The 21,318-nt window shown below is 36.6% G+C and overlaps 1 protein-coding gene across 1 annotated transcript; it reads left to right on the top strand.

The window, feature by feature from the left end:
* Nucleotides 1-1,740: 1,740 nt before the first annotated feature.
* LOC133315749 (structural maintenance of chromosomes protein 2-1-like) lies at nucleotides 1,741-17,175 on the top strand. Its single transcript, XM_061517413.1, has 20 exons — nucleotides 1,741-2,058; nucleotides 2,527-3,207; nucleotides 3,351-3,494; nucleotides 3,607-3,897; nucleotides 3,990-4,175; nucleotides 4,255-4,419; nucleotides 4,570-4,629; nucleotides 4,843-4,905; nucleotides 5,374-5,465; nucleotides 5,702-5,798; nucleotides 7,330-7,446; nucleotides 7,582-7,800; nucleotides 8,494-8,634; nucleotides 8,711-8,878; nucleotides 8,955-9,139; nucleotides 9,257-9,350; nucleotides 9,423-9,511; nucleotides 14,192-14,417; nucleotides 16,538-16,612; nucleotides 16,932-17,175. The coding sequence occupies exons 1-20, from the start codon at nucleotides 1,741-1,743 to the stop codon at nucleotides 17,049-17,051; spliced, it is 3,531 nt and encodes a 1,176-aa protein (XP_061373397.1). The 3' UTR covers nucleotides 17,052-17,175.
* The last annotated feature ends 4,143 nt before the right edge of the window (nucleotides 17,176-21,318 follow it).

The following is a 21,318-nucleotide window of genomic DNA, read 5'->3' as shown; positions in this document are numbered from 1 at the left end:
GACCCGGTGTGAACCAACCGATTTTACTAAAATTGGTGACTCGCCGGGTCAAAAATAGACAACAGAAAAAAGAAAAGAAGGGAAAGCGTCGCCGGAGATGGTGGAGATGACTTGGTCGGCAAGTGGATCCACCAGGAAAAGGCCACATGGCGTATGGATCTCTCGCCAGAGAACCTGGTTGGTGTAGAGGTGGCGGAGGCAAGCGTTGCACAACGAAGCAGACGATGGTGATGCTTCATGCCATGGCAACAATGGTAAAGAAGAAGAAGAGTGCTTACCCAAAAAGAGAGAGTAGATAACCAGTGGCTTGAAAAGAAGGAAGCGTGTGAAATGAGAATATAATGGGTTTCTTGGGAAGTGATATGTACATATTGCATTTATTATTGTCTTAAATGAGTAGTTTGCTAAGCCATTGCATTTGAAACATGGTTTTTTTTTTTGAAATACAAATCGTGTGAAATGGGAATATAATGGGTTTCTTGGGAAATGGCATGGTATGTACATATTGCATTTATTATTGTCTTCAATGGGTAGTTTGCTAAGCCATTGCATTTGAAACATGATATTTTCTTTTTTCTTGCAATACGAAGCGTGATATGTATTATTAATAAAGTTTAAATATTTAAATTAATATTAACTTTTACATATATTTAAATATATTTAAATTATAAATTTATATATATTTACCGAGTCATGCAATTGAACCAGTGGCCCATTGGTTTCCAATGACCCTGTGACCCGGTACCTTGACTGGGTAAATAACCGAGCCGATTTTAATAATATTGCTTTATACCAACCACCGAAAATGCATGTTTGGAATATCTTAATTTTAACAAATATGAGATAAGATATTGTGGTTGATTTTTTCATCTGTATTCTACCTACTTAAATGAATATGTACAGTAGGCACGAAAAAAATAGATAAAATATTATTTCTCAACAAATATAGATAGATAGATAGGTAGGTTATACTTACATCATATTTTTGTTTATACACTCTTACAACCATATCTTAACCGTTGATTTCCGATCAATCAATAGTTATTATTTATTGTGAATTAATAATTTTATTAAATTATTAATGAGAAAGATTATACTTACAACCTATTTTTGTTTACAACCTCTTACAACCATATCTTAACACCGTTGATTTCTGCCAATCAACGGTTATTATTTTTCCAAATTAAACTCATTAATTAATTATTAATTCACATAAAGGATAACCGTTGATTGACGGAAATCAACGGTTAAGATATGGTTGTAAGAGGTTGTAAACGAAAATAGATTGTAAGTATAACCTTCCTCATTATTAATTTGCGAAAATAATAACCGTCGGAAAATAATAACCGTTGATTGATGAAAATCAATGGTTAAGATATGGTTGTAAGAGGTTGTAAACGAAGATAGATTGTAAGTATAGCATTCTTATATATATATATATATATATATTTTTTATTTTTTTATTTTTTATTTTTATTTTTTCAAATAAACTAAACAAATTTCCCGCATTTTTTTTTGCCACTCCCCCGTCTTGAACTTGAAGACACAAAAAACCCAGCACTCAACCACAAATTCAAATTCTCCCCTTTCACTCTCTGCAACCTTCAGCACTCAGAAAACACACACGCCAAGCAAACACTTCCGCTTAGGGTTTCGATCTCCAAAACCCTGAGCCGGTTCGTACTCCATTTTTCTGTCATCAATTTCTCCGAACGTCGCTGACAGTTTGTGATTCTAACGATGTACATCAAGGAGATCTGCTTGGAAGGTTTCAAATCGTACGCGACGAGAACCGTGGTTCCGGGGTTCGATCCCTTCTTCAATGCTATCACAGGGTTGAACGGTTCCGGCAAATCGAACATACTCGATTCGATTTGCTTCGTTCTTGGCATCACGAACTTGCAGCAGGTTCGGGCTTCAAATCTTCAGGAGCTCGTGTATAAGCAAGGCCAAGCAGGAATTACCAAAGCTACGGTGTCCATTGTGTTCGATAATTCCGAAAGGACTCGAAGCCCTCTTGGATATGAAGACCATTCAGAGATTACAGTAACAAGACAGGTTTTATTATTATTATTATTATTATTATTTTCATTATTATTATTATTTTTGCTTTTGTGTATGAATTTCTGGTTTATTTATTTCTGCTTCTGGAGTTTCCATTTTTATGTCATTTTGGCGAAAGAGAATTATGGGTTTTGGTCTAAATAGTTGGTTAAATTGATATTTGTCACTACCTTTTTCTAAGTGATTGTTTTAATTACGGGTTTAAGTTATCTATTATCAACTTTGCAACTTCTCTTTAAAATACTATTTATAAAAATTAAACGTTATTCAAAATAAGAAAATTAAGCATTGTGGGTTTTAAGTTTAGTAGTTGCTTGGGTTGATTTACTGTCTCTAACTTAAGTGATTGTTTTAATCATTGGTTAAGTGACTATTCAATTTAAAATTAAAATTTAGTTATCAATTATCAGCTATGCAATTTCTCATTTTGAGTGTTATGATATGTGTTCGGGTACAACGCAGATTGTGGTTGGAGGGAGAAACAAATATTTGATCAACGGGAAAGTTGCACAGCCTAGTCAAGTCCAGAACCTTTTTCATTCGGTGCAGCTAAATGTTAATAATCCGCATTTCCTCATAATGCAAGGCCGCATCACCAAAGTTTTAAATATGAAACCGCCAGAGATATTGTCTATGCTTGAGGAAGCTGCAGGGACGAGAATGTATGAGACAAAGAAAGAGGCTGCTCTAAAAACACTTGAGAAGAAGCAGAGTAAGGTTGATGAGATTAACAAGCTTCTTGACCAGGAGATACTGCCTGCCTTGGAGAAGTTAAGGAAAGAAAGGACACAATACATGCAATGGGCTAATGGCAATGCTGAGTTGGATAGGCTGAGAAGATTTTGTATTGCTTATGAGTATGTTCAAGCTGAGAGGATTAAAGACAATGCTACCTCTGAGGTGGAACAAATAAAAGCCAAGATAGCTGAGATTGATGACTTTACTAAGACGACCCTGCAGGAAGTAAAGGAAATGGAGACCAACATAGCTCAGTTGACTGCTGAAAAGGAAGCAAGCATGGGTGGAGAAGTGAAATCTCTGTCAGAGAAGGTAGATGCACTTTCCCAGAATCTTGTGAGGGAAACGTCTATACTAAATCATAAAGAAGACACTCTTAGGAGTGAAGAAGCCAACAAAGAAAATGTATGTACGCGGTGTTTTTGATTCATTCTTTGCTCAATTTCAAGATGATTATAATCACTTTTTTAATTTTCTAGCTACTTATGTTTTGAAATACTTCCATTTTGTGAACCTAATTCTTCAATTTTAAACCTTGATGTTTTAAGATTGTTAAAAATATTGAAGAGTTGAAGCAATCTGTTGAAGAGAAGGCCTCTGCGGTTAAAAAGGCTGAAGAGGGAGCAGCTGATCTGAAAAAGAGAGTTGATGAGCTCTCCAAAAGTCTGGAGGAGCATGAAAAGGAATACCAGGTAAAAGAAACATATGCTGGCTTGATGTTATCAGGACCTATGATCTCTATCACTGGTATTTCAGTTAGATTGAGGCGTTTCCTTTTATCCTCTTGTTCAAAATTATTGGTAGGGTGTTGTAGCTGGCAAGAGCAGTGGTAATGAGGAGAAATGTTTAGAGGATCAACTAGGTGATGCAAAGATAGCAGTTGGGAGTGCTGAAACGGAATTGAAACAGCTGAAAACCAAAATTAGCCATTGTGATAAGGAACTGCAAGAGAAAACAAAACAATTAAGGTCAAAACGTGAGGAAGCTATTGCTGTAGAAAATGAACTCAACACTCGACAAAAAGATGTGGAAAATGTTAAAATGGGATTGGAGTCTCTTCCTTATAAAGAGGGAGAGATGGAAGCTTTGCAAAAGGTTAGATTGGTTTCTTTTCTGTTAGTTTCTTTTCAATCTAGTGAGGTTTATTAGTCTCATTTCAATAAATTCTTCTGTAAAATAACTTCCAGGAGCGGGCATCTGAGATGGATTGTGTGCAAAAGTGGAAGGATGAAATACGCAATATTTCAGCATACTTATCGAATGTTGAATTTACATACCGTGATCCTGTCAAGAACTTTGATAGGTCAAAGGTGAAAGGTGTTGTTGCAAAATTAATCAAAGTAAAGGATAGGTCCACAGTGACTGCCCTAGAGGTTGGACATCATGATAACATGTATGTGAATTTATAAATGAAAATTCTTATGGTAATCCCTTGAATGTGACCATTTTCAGGTTACAGCTGGTGGAAAGTTGTTTAATGTAGTAGTTGACACAGAAAATACTGGAAAGCAACTACTACAGAATGGCGATCTTAGAAGAAGAGTGACAATTATACCTTTGAACAAAATACAATCCAATACTGTTCCCTCCAGAGTTCAACAGGCTGCCATCAGATTGGTTGGTTACTGCAACTTTTATTTTTAAAAATTACTGATCTACATATTTTTTTTTCTTTTTTAAAAATTATTTATCCACTTATTTTTTGCTATCTAAGTGTCTAGATTGCCTAACTAGCTTTGATGAAGTTTTTTGTTACTTCAATTTCAGGTAGGTAAGGAGAATGCTGAAGTAGCACTTTCTTTGGTTGGTTATGAAGACGAATTGAAGGTTTGTTTTCTTGAATTTCAATTCATAATAACATTTCATGCATATATATATATATATATATATATATATATATATATATATATATATATATATATATATATAATGCAACCATGGGTACCGAAAGCATTTTCCTTTTCATTTAAATTTCCAGATTGTAGTTTTCATTTTATGTTAACTCAATTCTGTTCTAACAAAATTTTATATTTGTTCTAGAATGCAATGGAATATGTATTTGGTTCAACCTTTGTATGCAAAACTATCGACGCTGCAAAGGAGGTAATGAGCAGTGATAATTTTTTCTGCCGAGTTACTTGAAGCATTAATTTTACTTTGTGGTGTAAACCCTTTATTGATATTATGCCTTCCACATGTTGCACTTTCAATCTGCAAAGGAGGTAATGGAATATGTTTTTCCCTTGCATTTTTTTTACTAGTCATGTATAACAGCTTGATGGTCGTATCCATGCATAAGTATTTGGTGATTGTATGCCCAGCTCTTTTAATGTTTTTCTTAACGTACTAAATTGCTTACTGTACATCTGCCTAATGTTAAATAGAATTACTTTCTAGATTCTGTTACTCAATGTCTCTATGTAACTACGTGAGTACTATTTGTTTCCACTATGTGATACTTAAACTGTTTGTTGATCATACACTCATACTTGTCTAATCTGGCACATGATCATTTCTTACCCACCTATATAGATGCTCAATTCAGCTTGCACTTTGTTGGATGTCTAATAGGTGGCATTTAATCGGGAGATTCACACCACAAGTGTCACTCTTGAAGGAGATATATTTCAGCCAAGTGGTCTTCTGACTGGTGGAAGCCGGAAGTACGGTGCTATTTTGTTTTTATCGTCATAATTTTCACTGGAATGCACATATATCACTTATTCTCTGTCCAATGTGAGCAGAGAGCATAGAATATTTCGACAAGTTTGTAGAACTTTTTGTATTTTACTTTACATGGTTCCGTTCTCTACCAACTGATGCAGTCACTTAGCTTTTAAATGCTTATACCTGATGATATTTTAGGCTATTATATATGCTTCTTGGTATGTTGTAACAGGGGCAGTGGTGATCTTTTGAGGCAACTTCATGCTTTGGCGGAGGCTGAATCAAAACTTTCAGTGCATCAAAGAAGGTTATCAGAGATTGAAGCAAAGGTAGACCTTGAAACCCCCTTTTAAAAATAATATGGAAACTTATATTTAGAAAACCCAATAATATTGGGATTTTATGTTAAACCACTCCCCTTTAAACCCGACTAGTGAGCGTGGGGTGGAAGAAATCTTTGTACGCAGCCTTACCTTTGCATAATTGCAAAGAGGCTGTTTCCTGGATTCGAACCCATGATCTTTCAGTCATGAAAGAACAGTTTTACCACTGTTCCATTTCGCCCCCTGTTAAACCCGACTAGCGAGTGTGGGGTGTGGAGGAAATCCTTGTACGTAGCCTTACCTTTGCATAATTGCAAAGAGGCTATTTTCTGGATTTGAACCCATGACCTTTCAGTCATGAAAGAACAATTTTACCACTGCTCCGGTTCTTCCCCTTTTTGGATTTTACGTTGTAAAACAAAAATTGTATGTTGGTTTTTTTTTTATTTGTCTGTCACTGCATTTATAAGTTAACAGAAAGAAATGATATTTACTGGTCATCTAAGCCAAAACCCAAAGTCCTGCAAGTATACTCTGGTAGGCCTAAGGCAAGGAAAATAGATGGACAGAATGAAAATTAGGGGAGGGAAAGGCAGCTACAGAAAGAGCAAATAGATGTGAAAGAAGAGTAGTTAGGGGAGGGAGAAAGGGAATTTGTTGAATATAGGGGGAAAAAGGTCAGATAGAGAAAATATGGGATCCATGTGAGGAGAAGATATAAAGAGAAAATATTGGCTCCACATATTTTTACGTGTGTGTAGGAGATAAATTTATTTCCTATAACATGAGAAATATTAAACCTTTAGTTATATATATTAATCTTGTTAAGTACAGCAGTCCAACTAAAGATTTTTCCTTGTTGGGGACCTTGGACTTTTAAAATAGTTTAGCCGGTTGGGCCATCTGGAGAATGGGTGTTGACATGAAAATAGGACCTGGAGTGCAATAATAAACTCTAGAGGAATCTCAAGTCCAAATCCTACTGGGCAACAAAGAAGTTGTGCGAAAAGAGTGAAGCACCCCTCGGAGAACTTTAAATTGGTAACCTTCTCCATCAGTAAGGTTTCAACTTTCAACAAGAAGAAAATTCCAAGAGATGGTAAATTTTTGGAGAGAATAAAGGCTGTAAGTGCATATGGAATGATGGTGCAGAGAGGATAAACGATAATGGCGGGGATAAGAAGTAATTGGAAGTTGGTTTGTCATTGTTTTGGACTTTTGGTTTAGTGTCTATTAAACCTTGTCTCTAGGCTCATTTAGTTTCACGTATATGCTTTAAAGTAGAATGGTCTAAAATCTTTTTTTTGTCTGAGTGTTTACCCTACCCTCTCAAGTCGAGAAGCCTTGTACAAGAGGGTTTTTTTTATTATCTTTTGGAGCCTATTCATTTTTCCTTCCCCGTTTCTTATATATAACCACATGGTTTCAAACTTTCAACGTAATCTCAATCTTACTAATCTTTGTTTTGTCTTTCAAACTTTGAACATAAATCTCAATCTTATAATTCTCTGTTTTGTCTTTGTATCTTAACATACAGATTACAAAGCTCCTTCCACTTCAGAAAAAATTTAAAGACCTCAAAGCGCAACTAGAACTCAAGTCATATGATCTTTCATTGTTTCAGAGCAGAGCTGAGCAAAATGAGCATCATAAGGTTTTGATTCCTTTCTTTCAGTCCAAAACTGATTCATGAATAAACATTGCAGTTTCACCCTGGTTGTATTATTTTTCTCCATGTTATCCTTCCCTCTTTGTTTGCTCGTTGTCATCATCTCATTTCTCTTTGTAGCTTGCGGAATTAGTGAAGAAGATTGAGCAAGAGCTTGAAGAAGCAAAATCTGCAGTCAAGGAAAAACAACTCTTTTATGAGGACTGTGTCAAGACTGTTTCATCACTTGAGAAATCAATCAAAGAACATGACAATAATCGCGAGAGTAGGCTAAAAGACTTGGAGAAAAAGATAAAGTCAATCAAATCCCAAATGCAGTCGTCTTTAAAAGATCTGAAGGTATGCTTGAAATTTAAAAGGCTTTTTTTAATTTTTTTTTTAATCATATTATGATTCATTTGAACTGATTTATAACGACTGAATAATTGCCAACTCTAAGTCGATGGTCAAGTAGTTGCCCTTGTTGAATTCCAGTTTTACAAGTAATGTGTTAAAATCTTGTTGGAATGAAATATTGGGTTTTCTTTGAAGTGCTATTGGATACTTCCATTGTGTGGCCGAACGTGCAATGTAGCTTTTGATGAGCCAACATTTGCAATTGTGGAAAATGGCTTTCATACTCATTGTGTCCTCAATTGTTTGAGGATATTGTCTTGCATTTGTCTTTCATATAATATTTGACGCTTGCATTTGTTGAAACTATCCTGCATACTTGCATTTATAGAACTTCCATACTCTTTTTGTCTGTCCTTCCCATCTGTTTTAGAGACAAAAATTTGAATGGGTAAACTAGCATATTGGAAATTACTGATCTAAATTGTGGAATTAACTATCAACTATAAAGTGAAAAAATTATTGGAATAAAATTTTAAGATTTTTGAGTGCTCAAAATCATTAAACCTAAAGTAAATAATGTAACCAAATGATTAAATAATCACGGGTGTGATAATGAATGGGTCAGGGTTGTCAACCGTCCTATTAGATAATGACTGTGTAATGCCTTTTTACTTGGTTTTGCTCGCTGGTTGTTAGGGACATGATAATGAAAAGGAGAGGCTTGTAATGGAAATGGAAGCTGTTATCCAGGAGCAAGCATCCTTGGAGAATCAATTAACATCATTGAGAATGCAGATTAGTAATCTTGCCTCAGAAGTAAAAGAACAACAATCTGCAGTAAGCATAGATAATTATTTTGATTAGATCTCTTTCTCTAGAGCAAGAATTGTGTCCTCAAAACTCCAAGGTGTAGGTTGCTGCTGAAAGGAATAATCTTGATGAAGTTCAGTCACAGCTGAATTCAGTTCGCCTGAAAATGAAGGAATGTGACAAGGAAATCAGTGGTATTATTAAGGAGCAGCAAAAACTTGAACATAAACTTAGTGAGAGTAATCTTGAAAAGAAGAGGATGGAAAATGAGGTAATATTTTAACTGTTCTAGTCTATACCCTTTGAAATTGTGAGCTAAAAAAAATCTCCTCATTCTGTTGTTATAGGTAAAACGGATGGAGATGGAACAAAAAGACTGTTCTGTGAGGGTGGATAAATTGATAGAGAAGCATGCATGGATTGCTTCAGAAAAACAGTTGTTCGGTAGAAGTGGGACTGATTATGATTTTTCTTCTCGAAATCCTGGTAAAGCAAGGGAAGAACTTGAGAAGCTTCAGGCTGAACAATCTGGGTATGTTGCTTTGAAAATCTGACTTCTTTACTTTTAGAATTGTTATGTTCAAGTATGATTGCATATGCTCATTTACTTGTGATGACACTTTTGCTTTTATTGTTTTGCACCCTTAAGGCTTGAAAAAAGGGTTAACAAGAAAGTAATGGCAATGTTTGAGAAGGCAGAAGATGAGTACAATGATTTGATGTCCAAGAAAAACATAATTGAGGTGATTCTTAATCTATTTCCACATTTTTCTACCTTCTTGTATGAGCACTCAATATATTCTTGTTTGGCCTAGAATGACAAGTCAAAAATCAAGAAGGTGATTGAAGAGCTAGATGAGAAAAAGAAGGAAACGCTAAGTGTTACCTGGATCAAAGTGAATACGTAAGTTTTTTTTTTTTTTGTAAATTATACGTAAGTTTTTTCATGTAATATGGTCCACTTAATTTATGTTTGTCAGATATAAAATCATTTGTGAGCCTTCACCTGACAACTTAAACTATTGGGATGTTAGTTCTTGTTAATCACCAAGAGACGAGGTATTCATTGTAATCCTTGTTCTATTAAACTACACAACATTGGTGCTATTATATAGCAAACCAATTGAAGAATACAAAGAGACACACTCAATGTGGGACTTCTATACTATGTACAACAACACTCCCCCTCAAGCTGGAGCATATAGATCGTATGCACCAAGCTTGTTACATATCTGGTCTATCCTAGGTCCTCTCAAAGACTTAGTAAATACATCAGCTAATTGATCATTTGAGTTGACAAAACGAGTGACTATATCTCCTGAGAGAACCTTTTCCCTAAGGAAATAACAATCTATCTCAATGTGCTTAGTCCTTTCATGAAACACTGGATTTGAAGCAATATGCAAAGCAGCTTGATTATCACAAATGAGAGATGTTGGGCCAGTGTCTCCAAACTTAAGTTCCTTCAGTAGCTGTTTTAAGCAGATGAGTTCACAGGTAGCTGTGGCCATGGAGCGATATTCTGCTTCAGCACTTGATCTAGCAACTACACTTTGCTTCTTACTTCTCCAGGAAATCAAGTTATCTCCAACGAATACACAGTACCCAGAAGTGGATCTTCTATCAATAGGAGAACCTGGCCAATCAGCATCTGAGTATCCTACAACTCTGGTATGACCTTTGTTTTCATAGAGAAGACCTTTGCCAGGAGCAGTCTTGATGTACTTGAGGATACGGATTACTGCATTCCAGTGATCTTCACAGGGAGAATTCAAGAACTGACTTACTACACTTACTGCAAAGGAAATGTCTGGTCGAGTAACTGTGAGATAGTTCAGTTTCCCAACCAATCTTCTATACCTTTCTGGATCAGAAAATAGCTCCCCCTGATTTGGTAAAAGCTTGACATTTGGATCCATAGGAGTATCAACGGGCTTAGCATTTAACAATGCTGTTTCTTCAAGAATATCTATAGCATATTTTCTCTGTGATAGTACAATGCCATCTTTGGATTGGGCCACTTCTATCCCTAAGAAATATTGGAGTCTTCCAAGGTCCTTTGTTTGAAAATGATGGCACAAATGTTGTTTTATCTGAGTTATGCCATGAGTATCATTACCTGTAATGACGATATCATCAACATATACTACCAAATAAATAGAACCTGAATCAGAGTGTCTGTAAAAGACTGAGTGATCAGCCTCACTTCGAGTCATGCCAAACTGCTGCACAACAGTGCTAAACCTTCCAAACCAAGCCCGGGGAGACTGCTTTAGACCATACAAGGATCTTCGGAGACGACAAACTAGGTTAGACTCCCCCTGAGCAACAAACCCAGGAGGTTGCTCCATATAAACCTCTTCCCGCAGATCACCATGGAGGAAAGCATTCTTTATGTCCAGCTGATACATAGGCCAGTGATGAATGGCTGCCATAGTAATAAAGAGGCGAACAGAAGTCATTTTCGCCACGGGAGAAAAAGTGTCACCATAGTCAAGGCCAAATATCTGAGTATAACCTTTAGCCACCAAGCGGGCCTTAAGACGGTCCACCTGACCATCCGGACCAACTTTAACCGTGTATATCCATCGACAGCCAACAACAGACTTCCCAGAGGGAAGGGGAACCAGATCCCAGGTACCACTACTCTGAAGTGCACTCATCTCATCAATCATGGCCTGTCGCCAACCAGAATGTGATAACGCCTCACCTGTAGTCTTAGGAACAGATACAGAAGAAAGAGAAGAGAGGCAAGCAAAATGGGATGGTGAAAGACGATGATAACTCAAATTTATTAAATACCTGGGAGGGGGACGAGAATCACGAGTACCTTTTCGGAGTGCAATGGGCACATCAATGTCAGACGGAAGGATCGGAGCTGCCGGAGGAGATGATGACGGAAGTGAGTCCACAGGAGCCTCAGTAATAATAGGGGCAGACTCGGTGGGGGCAGGGTCCTGGGGAACAGGGGGACGTTGCCGACGATGATAGACCTGGAGGGGGGGAACAGGGGCGGGAACAGGGACGGGGACATCGAAAGAAGGAGATGGTGAAGGTATATAGTGAACTGAAACAGGTGGTAAAGGTAGCTGAGTAGCAACAGAATCACTGAGATGGGAGGAGGAGTCAAAGAATGGAATAGACTCAAAGAATGTAAATCCGCCGAGACAAAGTAACGACGAAGACTAGGAGATAACAAGCTGTGAGGACAGCATCGCCCCAATACTGGAATGGGATATGACCATGTAACAAAAGTGTTCGAGTAGTCTCAATTACGTGACGGTTCTTGCGTTCAGCAACCCCATTCTGTTGAGGGGTGTGTGAACATGATGTCTGGTGAAGGATGCCGTGAGATGCAAAGAAGGTTTGAAACTGATGAGACAAATATTCACGAGCATTGTCACTTCGAAAAATGCGAATCGAAACACCAAATTGAGTAAGGATTTCATTAAAGAACTTGTTAAAAATAGAAAACAATTCAGACCGATTTTTCATTAAAAATAACCAAGTACATCGAGAATAATCATCGATGAAAGTGACAAAATATATGTACCCCATAGTGGAAACGGTACGACTAGGACCCCAAATATCTGAATGAACTAAAGCAAAAGGAGACGAAGACTGACGACTGACATGATCGGGAAACGAACTACGAGTGTGCTTCCCTAACTGACACGACTCACAAGACAAACTAGATAAATTTGAGAAACGTGGGACCATCTTCTGGAGCTTTGCAAGATTTGGATGACCCAACTGAGCGTGGATAGTAAGCGGAGAATCCACAACAGAGCACACTGGAACAGAAGTTGAAAGCTGATAAAGGCCATTGGACTCAAATCCGACGCCAAGTGTCCTCCTCGAGCTCCGATCCTGCAAAATGACAGACTCTTTAGTGAAAGAAATAATACAGTCAAGGGATTGAGTCAAGCGACTAATGGAAATAAGGTTGAAAGGAGAATGAGGAACATAAAGCATATTCTCAATGGGAATAGAAGGAAAAAGGAGAACAGTGCCAATCCCTTGGGACTGAACCAGTGACCCATTAGCCATAGTGATACTGGGCAGGGGACCAGACGTACAGAGAGAGGTAAATAAAGACTTATTACCAGAAATATGGTCAGATGCACCAGAATCGAGAATCCATGGACCAAGAGAGGGCGAGTGAGAAACACCAGCAAAGGAATTACCCGTGTGTGCACTAGAGGCAGTGGTACCAGGAGGTGGCTGTGATCCAGCAATCAAGGCAGAGTCCGAGGCAGGAACAGTAGTCTGAGCAAAATGAGCGGAGCGAGGAGGGCGACCGTGAAGATCCCAGCAACGATCAATAGTATGGCCCGGCTTTTTGCAATGAGTGCAGAGAAAGCGTCCCGTAGAGGGTTTGCTTCCACGTGCAAAACCCTTGGAGACAAGGGCAGATGGGTCAATTGAAGAGGGAGCAGATACTGCAGGCTCCATAGAAGTCTTAGGTGGAATGCGAAGCAACGTAGACCAAACAGAGTCCAGCGATGGAACCAGCAACGAAAAGCAAAGAACCGCCTGTGAATAGTGACCAGCAAGGGAAAAGACACCGTAGGAAGCCGAAACGAAGTCGAAACAACAAAATGAGGACAGATCCAAGTGCGCAAGGAGAAGACGAAGGGAACCGTGGTGGTCCAACGGCCAACCGGAGTGGGACGCGCCGCTGCAACAAAACGGGTTGCAACCGCTGTTTGACGCGCGTGAGAGCGCGTGGAGGAGGATCTGAGGATGGGTCCTGGACAGAAAGGAGCGCCTTCTCGTGGCGATCAGATCGATATGGGTTTCACCGGAAAACTCACCGGAAAAGTCGCCGGAGACGGCGGTCAACGGCGGTGGACAGTGGTGCCTAATGGCGGCAGTGATCAGACAGGTCCGTAGACGATATACGGAATCCGGAAACTGACAGATATGACTGTTGCCGGGAAAAAAAAAATATTTTACTCAGCAGACAGTGGTCCACCGAAAAAAAAAAAACGCGGATTAGGATTCCTCTTGTTAGGCTCTAGATACCATGTTAATCACCAAGAGACAAGAGGTATTCATTGTAATCCTTGTTCTATTAAACTACACAACATTGGTGCTATTATATAGCAAACCAATTGAAGAATACAAAGAGACACACTCAATGTGGGACTTCTATACTATGTACAACAACAATTCTTAACATAGCATCAAGTCTTTTGTGACCAAGTACTTGGTCAAGAGATCAATCCTTGTTGCCCAACCCATCCTTCTAAGTAAATAATTGAATATCAACATGTCATGAACAAATCAACAAACTATCCTAAAAATTTATGCTTTTATATGAAGACACATGAATGAATTTATGTTACATTTCTAACACAAGGTATGGTAACACAAGGTATGGTGGGCCTTGGGCATTGTCCATCCTTAAAACCCAAGGGGCCCTTGTGTGAAAACCCTTCATGAGGCACCACCTAACCTAACAACTTAAGTTTTAGGAAGAAGTGGTTCTTAGCAATGTCTTTTACTGATTACTCTTTTTCTTATTATTCTTTTAGATTTACCTGTGGTTTAATATCATGTTTTTTTTCTGTTCATTCAGTGACTTTGGATCCATCTTTTCTACGCTATTACCGGGCACAATGGCTAAGTTAGAACCTCCAGAAGGATGCAGCTTTCTTGATGGTCTTGAGGTTCGTGTTGCATTTGGGGGTGTGTGGAAACAGTCATTGTCCGAACTGAGTGGAGGTCAGCGATCACTGCTTGCACTTTCTTTGATTCTGGCACTGCTTCTCTTCAAACCTGCTCCACTTTACATCCTCGATGAGGTATGTTTTACATGAATTTCTTTGTAATTTTTCCTGGAGTCCTAGTTATCTTATTGCTGCAATAATTAAAAGAGACTGCATTGAAAATGGTGGCGTGAAATGCTGAAATAATCTCTATGCACGGACTTAATCCCCTAAAGAACCTTATCAGAGTTTTAGATGCATGGCACTTAAGCTATCCCCAACAAACTGTATTTAATATTTGAATTTTCCTTCCTGCGTTTTATGTATCCCTAAGTACTTAAGTTTAGTTGATGTTTATTGATTAGTCTGTATTTGTTCTTTCTTTTCCTTAACAGTATGCTTGTTTTACAAGTTTGTATTTTGCTATATAATTTTGTACTGCTGGTCCTTCCCTGTGTTAATATTGCACCAGTGGGAATATGGGGTTATATGTCAATTTAATTGTTGCCATTCTGGTCTGATTATCTACCGATATTCTCCAAGCTATTTAAAAACACTATGCAATTGGTATGGACTTGAAAATTTAGGAAATATTTCATACATGCTATTTAGCTATTATATATTATTGCAGGGTAGAGTCAGTCCATAATATTCCTTTTGGTAAATAACACTCCTTTCTCTTAAGAGATGTTTAAATTAAATGCCCTCCCCTCTATTTTGAAAAACTACAATCTCTTCTCCTGAGAAATGAAAATGTACTACAATTTAGTTCAATTAATGTGAATGACTTTTCATGGTGGAGAGCAGCAACGAATGAGCTTCTCAGGATCAGTTTTTTGTTCTCTGTAACTTAGAATCACCTGCGACTATTTTTGAACACCCTTACTTTTGATTTTGAAATTTTAGAAGATGAAATGAGGTTTTGAACATTCATATTTTCAACTTTGGGACTTTGCCCAAGATCTTCGTATTCTATCTAAAGTTGCAAAGTTGAATGTAGGGGTGTACAAAACTAGCTGCCAGTTGCAAAGAGTAGAAAACTGCCCTTGAAAGGCTCGTTTAAATTAAAATGGACTACAGACTAACTCAATTTCATCTCTTAGGGGAGAGGAGTGTAATTTTTCAAAATAGAGGGGTGGGCACTGGGCAGTGTAATTTGAACATATCTTTGAGGGAAATATAATTTACCTTATTCTTTATCATTACATATTTCATTATAATACTGACGAGAATACATATGTTTATGCAGAATAGTAGTTTTTTCCTTTTTCTTTATTTGGGTAAAATGTCCTATTTCGATGTTAAAAAGAAAACAACTACCAACAACCATTGAGTTAAGTCGTAAGGAGCTTGTTTCTCTTAATTAGAAGTCTCGGTTTGATCCCAAAGAATAGAGAAAATGCTGTTGGGAAAGCGTTCCTATATGGGTTTAGTAGTGCTCGAACAAGATTAGTTGGGTTTCGTATGGACCAGTTGGGAAAAAAAAAGTCAAACTAGATGATGAACTAATCTCTGATATAAAATTAGTTACATTCTAATTTAAGGATCGATTGATTGTCAGGTATATTTGATAAATTTAATGCTTATTATTTAATTAGCAACCTAGGCCGCATCCTTTATAAATTTTCATTGACTTATTCGATCAATCATCAATGTCAATACCTTTTGATTGAATTGTCCGTTATGTTAACAATTAAATATTGCCGAAAATTTGGCTGGCATTTTATTCATTGGTAAAATTTTTGAATTTCCTGTCTCACTAATTTTAAATCCAGTAAAACTAATCTAGTGAAGATATTATAATCCATCATATTTATTACCTTAAATACATTGATCAATGATATGCAACTGATTGAGAATTTGTCAAAATGTGTCGTTGGAAAGGCTGGAGGGTTTGGAAGTTATGGAAGAAGTTTTGGAGATGCAGAATAATGTTAGGCTGGATCTAGATATTGATTGTGTAGAAAATTTGAAGTTTGATGATAAGGAGTGGCAGAAATGTCAAAATTTGTTTCACGAACACTTGGTCTTTTAGCTTCATGGCCTATGTAATGCTTGTATATAAAACAAATACTTGAGTACATGAACTTTTTTTTATAATTTATTTCTTGAATTTCTTATTTCACTGCCGTTCTACATGCGTACGTACTACTTTTTGTACTTTTGAAATAATGATTATGCGGTTGAGCCTAATGTTATTTGTTTAATCGTTGAAGGTTGATGCAGCTCTTGATTTGAGCCACACACAAAACATAGGGAGAATGATAAAGGCACACTTTCCCCACTCCCAGGTAGATGATCATTTATGGTACTGTGGTGTAATTTCCTTAATGTGATGCATTCTTTTGTCTTTCCAGTTCCCAAAAATAATAGCCATCAAACGCTTTTTAGTAGGTTAAATCAGTTAAAAAGATTAAAAGAAAAACAGAAATTTGACTCTGTTGACTCAAATCATTTGAGCTTGTCGATTTTCAGTTATTGTGATTTTCTTTTTGGTTTTACTACTATTAATTTCATTTTCCTTATGATTATTTCAAATTTCCCGCAAGTGATAGTTCAGCACCCAAGAAATTGAACAACCGCATTTCATTTCGTTCTTTTGATTTGCAGTTTATTGTGGTTTCACTGAAGGAAGGCATGTTCAATAACGCAAATGTTCTTTTCCGGACTAAATTTGTTGATGGGGTTTCAACTGTTCAGCGAACTGTTGCAGCTAAGCAAAACAAGTGATATATATATTGGGATTATTGCTTCACCTGCTACAAGTCTGACAATCATGTTCATCTTCTGAGAAAATAGAAATGAAGGTAATATCAGTAATGAAATGATTATGTAATTTGAACATCACTGTATCTGTAGGTCCCATGTCACAGTATTTTGTTTCTATGAAGTAAACATGTCATTCATCGTAACGTAACTAATAGCACCAATGGGTAATGAGATGGTGGTAACAAGAATTTTACTTTTTGATACTCAATGCTTATCCGTTAATTCTCCATATACGAACTATTTATATTAATGTCCACTACAGACAAACTACTAATAACTGTCGCTGATGATCTAACCCAATTTCTTTCTTTTTTTTGGTTACAGATCTAACCCAAATTAAATCAACTAATATGGTTCTTTATACAATATTAATATATGCATTCTTCATCCTGCTGTTATGGTGAGGTTACAATATGGAATTCCCAATGTACGAGGCTTTAAATGCTCTGTCATCCTGACATTTTGATAATTAATATTTTATAAAAGATTGCCCACATTTATGCAGCACTTGTAAATAACTAGATATTCTAATGGTCCTCACTTATGTTCAGATGGCCAATGCAGCAAATTTGGAACACGTGATTAACTTGTAAGCCGAAGCTAAAGGAATGGCAGAATATGTTGTTCGCTTCTCTGTATATATTACTGAACTATTTGTGTGTTTATGTATCCCTCAAAGGGGTGAAGTATGTTGATTTAAGGATACTTTTAATAGCAATAATCTAAACTAAGGCTCAGTTAGAGTTTCCCAGGTACTATATCAAAAAGCGGGAGTGTAAACGGCTACGGTGGCTTTTTAGATTGACAAAGTAACAACTCATACAAGTAAAGAGAATAGTGATGTCCCTTGGGTGGAAAAGGGGGGTATTCATAGGTAAGGTTGGACTCCCTAAGCGTGGGGGAGAGAGTGAGAAAAGTGGAGTGATAGAGTTGTGCCACTGTAGCTTGGCCTTATTGGGACAAGCCGACATTATCAGTCATCTTGGGATGCCTTATGGAATGTTCTAGACATGGGCCATCAATACTGGGTATGTGTTATTGGACTAACACTTACTAATTTTATGAAATTGTTATTTTGTGTTAATCTGTACAAATTCTATAGTGGAGAAACCATCAAGGATAGGTTAAACCTTCTTTTGTAAGTAAGTCCTTTTCCAACAAAATTAAGTGTCTGCTTTAGGATTGCATTCCAAAGTTTTCATCTCGTCTGTGCAAATCTGGACAGCTGATAATGCAATTGAATTTTCATTGAGAGGTGGTGTAACAGCCCCAAACCCTGTAGCAGGATATTGTCCGCTTTGCCCCGCGCACAAGCACCGTCGAGCTCACGGTTTTACGTTTCGGGTTACCCTCAAAAGGCCTCCTACAAGGAAAGGTATCCACACCCTTATTTAAGGCATGCTTCGTTCCCCTCTCCAACCGATGTGAGACATTACATTCTCCCCCACTGGGAATACAGCGTCCCCGCTGTACACACCGGTCCAGGGCCAGGCTCTGATACCAAATGTAACAGCCCCAAACTCTGTAGCAGGATATTGTCTGCTTTGCCCCGCGCACAAGCACCGTCGAGCTCACGGTTTTACGTTTCGGGTTACCCCCAAAAGGCCTCCTACAAGGAAAGGTATCCACACCCTTATAGGCATGCTTCGTTCCCCTCTCCAACCGATGTGGGACATTACAGGTGGTACTTGAGATAATTATAGTTTTGGGTGTTTAGTTTATCTAATGGTTCTCAATGTCAACCAGGAATTTTTTTAATATAGACCCGGTGTACAAGTTTTTAGGTGCACAATTTCTTTTACTTAAATTCTTCTCTTCTTTTCAAATTCCCTTTCCGTCCTTTTTGTTTTCCATTTTAAGACAAGGACTTTGAAGTCCCGGTCCACATAAAATGACCTCGTCAACCAGATATGGTCATGTAAACATTACATTAGCATTGAGTCTAATGAAGTCTAAACCTTGTAAGATTAACTCTTTAGGAAAACAAACTTTCGATTTTACTACGTACTAGTTTTATTTGTCATGGACTGGATTATGTATTAGTGATTGACAAGGCTGCCGGATATTTGGAATGAGCTTTGGCCACAAGTTACTTGGAATTAAAGACAAACTTGTGAGGGAAGGCATACCTGCATTGTATATGGCGCACTTGAGTGACATGATATTGTAGATATTAATAATAAAAGATATGATATATCTTGTTAAGTATTGGTTAAGAATCATTAAATATTTTTCATTAAATCATTGTAGTTATTTAAAGGAGAAAGGATTAAATATTTTTTAGATTTTCTTTCTTTTACTAGCTTTGTTTATTATTTTTATATTACTTGTTTGTAAAAAAAAATTAAAAATAAAACACAATAAAAAGCGTACATGTATAAAAATATGGGATAAAATGTTACCAAAAAATATATGGGATAAAACATTATGTCTATTTTTTTTTATACTTATTTACTTCTACATATATTGTTAGATCATAATCTTAATAGACATTCATATTTTCTTTCTTCTCCGCTATTAGTTAAGATTGTGATTTAATGGTGTGGATAGAAATAAGTAGAGTAGACATGAAAAAAAATAGACATATATTTTATCTCTAAAAACATTAACGGTAAAATCTTTGACAAGTTAATTTAATAATTCTAAAAATGGATGTATATATTGCATGCTAAATAATTAACAAATACCTTGGTGCAACCGTGCAAGTGTAGGTGTCTTCAACAAGTAATAAAAAATGAGTCAGAGCATTGTTACAAACAGAAAATCAACACAAGTTGCTCAGTGTCATGAGTTCACTTGTAACTGCTTAAGAAACTAAAAGAAAAATGAAGAATGGGTTCAGATTTGTAATAAAAGCAATGTTATTAAATCTGATTATTGATCCGATCGAAGTATTGAGTCATTGGTTTAACTACATGATCCGGTAAGTATATGTAAATATATAATTTATATTAAAAAACTATAAATATACTCAAATACTTGTAAAAAAAATACCAATTCCAAATATTTTAATATGAAAACAATAAATAACACATCATTGTCTAATAAAAGATCAATCAAACATATAATACTTGTGATATTGGTGCTTCAGGTTCAGTAGACGACATCTCTAACTATAAATCAAATCAAAATTTGTTGCATATTGCATAATCAAGATAATAATTAGTGTTATATGTATATAACCTATGTAATTTAATAAGCAATAGATCACTCAAATATTTTAAAAGAAAATAAATCATTTGTGTGAGAGTGAAAAAAAAAAGACATCAATTGATGAGAAAAAATCAATTTTATTTTTATGAACTGGGTCGGATCACTCAATTTTACAAAAATCATTCTGGTTGCACCGGTTTCATTACATGGCCAATGCAATATGAAAATCGGACTAATTATATGATCGATTCACTGATTTTCGGGTTTATCGGGTCGATCCAGCTTTTATAACATTGGATAAAAGTATTACAAAAAGTGATAACCAAAGGAAGAAATATAATGGAAATGATGGTAGTAATTTTTTCTTTATCTGTAATTGTTCACAGAAAGGCTATAACAAATGTCTGTAGGAGTTATTATTAAAAAAATTATTGTGCCGGAGTTCATCAATTAATCAAAACACGCGTGTTTATAAGATTTTTCCAACTATCTTGCAAGTTTTATTATTTTGGAATCTTGCAATGCGGGTTAATTGTTTATAATCAACAGGACTAGCAAGCATTGGGAAATAAAAAATGAGTAAGAAAGTTCTGCATCGGGGATAAGATAATTTTTACATCGACCTACAAGTGATGCTGACGTAGTGGATAAATAATTTTATAAAAAAAAATAAAAATAAAAAATAAAAAATCGTATCAACAAAACCCGACTCAAACTAACTTAGAAATATCAAATTGTATCAACAAACTGCAACACAAACAAATAAATAGATAATTAACAGAGAGCGAGAAAGCTACTCTGAACGATGTGAAGTTCAACGAAGTGCGAATGCTTTTTTTTTTTTGTTTGAGTTTCTGGGAGGATGAAAACGGAGGTTCTGGAATTTTTTGGGAGAGAGAAAGAGAGAGTCTGTGTGTTGTGATGGTTTTGGAGGAATGAGAGAGAAACTGAAAACGAAAGCAATGTTTGGTGAAGAAAGGGAGAAGAAGAAGAAAAGGGGAAGAAAAAGAAAGGGGTAATGGGGAACAAGATGAAAAGGGTTGAAGGGTTAGAAGGGGGAAGAGAAAAATGAGAA

This window comes from Gastrolobium bilobum, unplaced genomic scaffold (genome assembly GCF_033153095.1).
Source record: "Gastrolobium bilobum isolate Gb01-03AN ecotype WA unplaced genomic scaffold, APGP_CSIRO_Gbil_v1 utg31796, whole genome shotgun sequence".
Taxonomy (NCBI): Eukaryota; Viridiplantae; Streptophyta; class Magnoliopsida; order Fabales; family Fabaceae; genus Gastrolobium; species Gastrolobium bilobum.
This window is presented reverse-complemented; position numbering and strand designations above follow the sequence as displayed.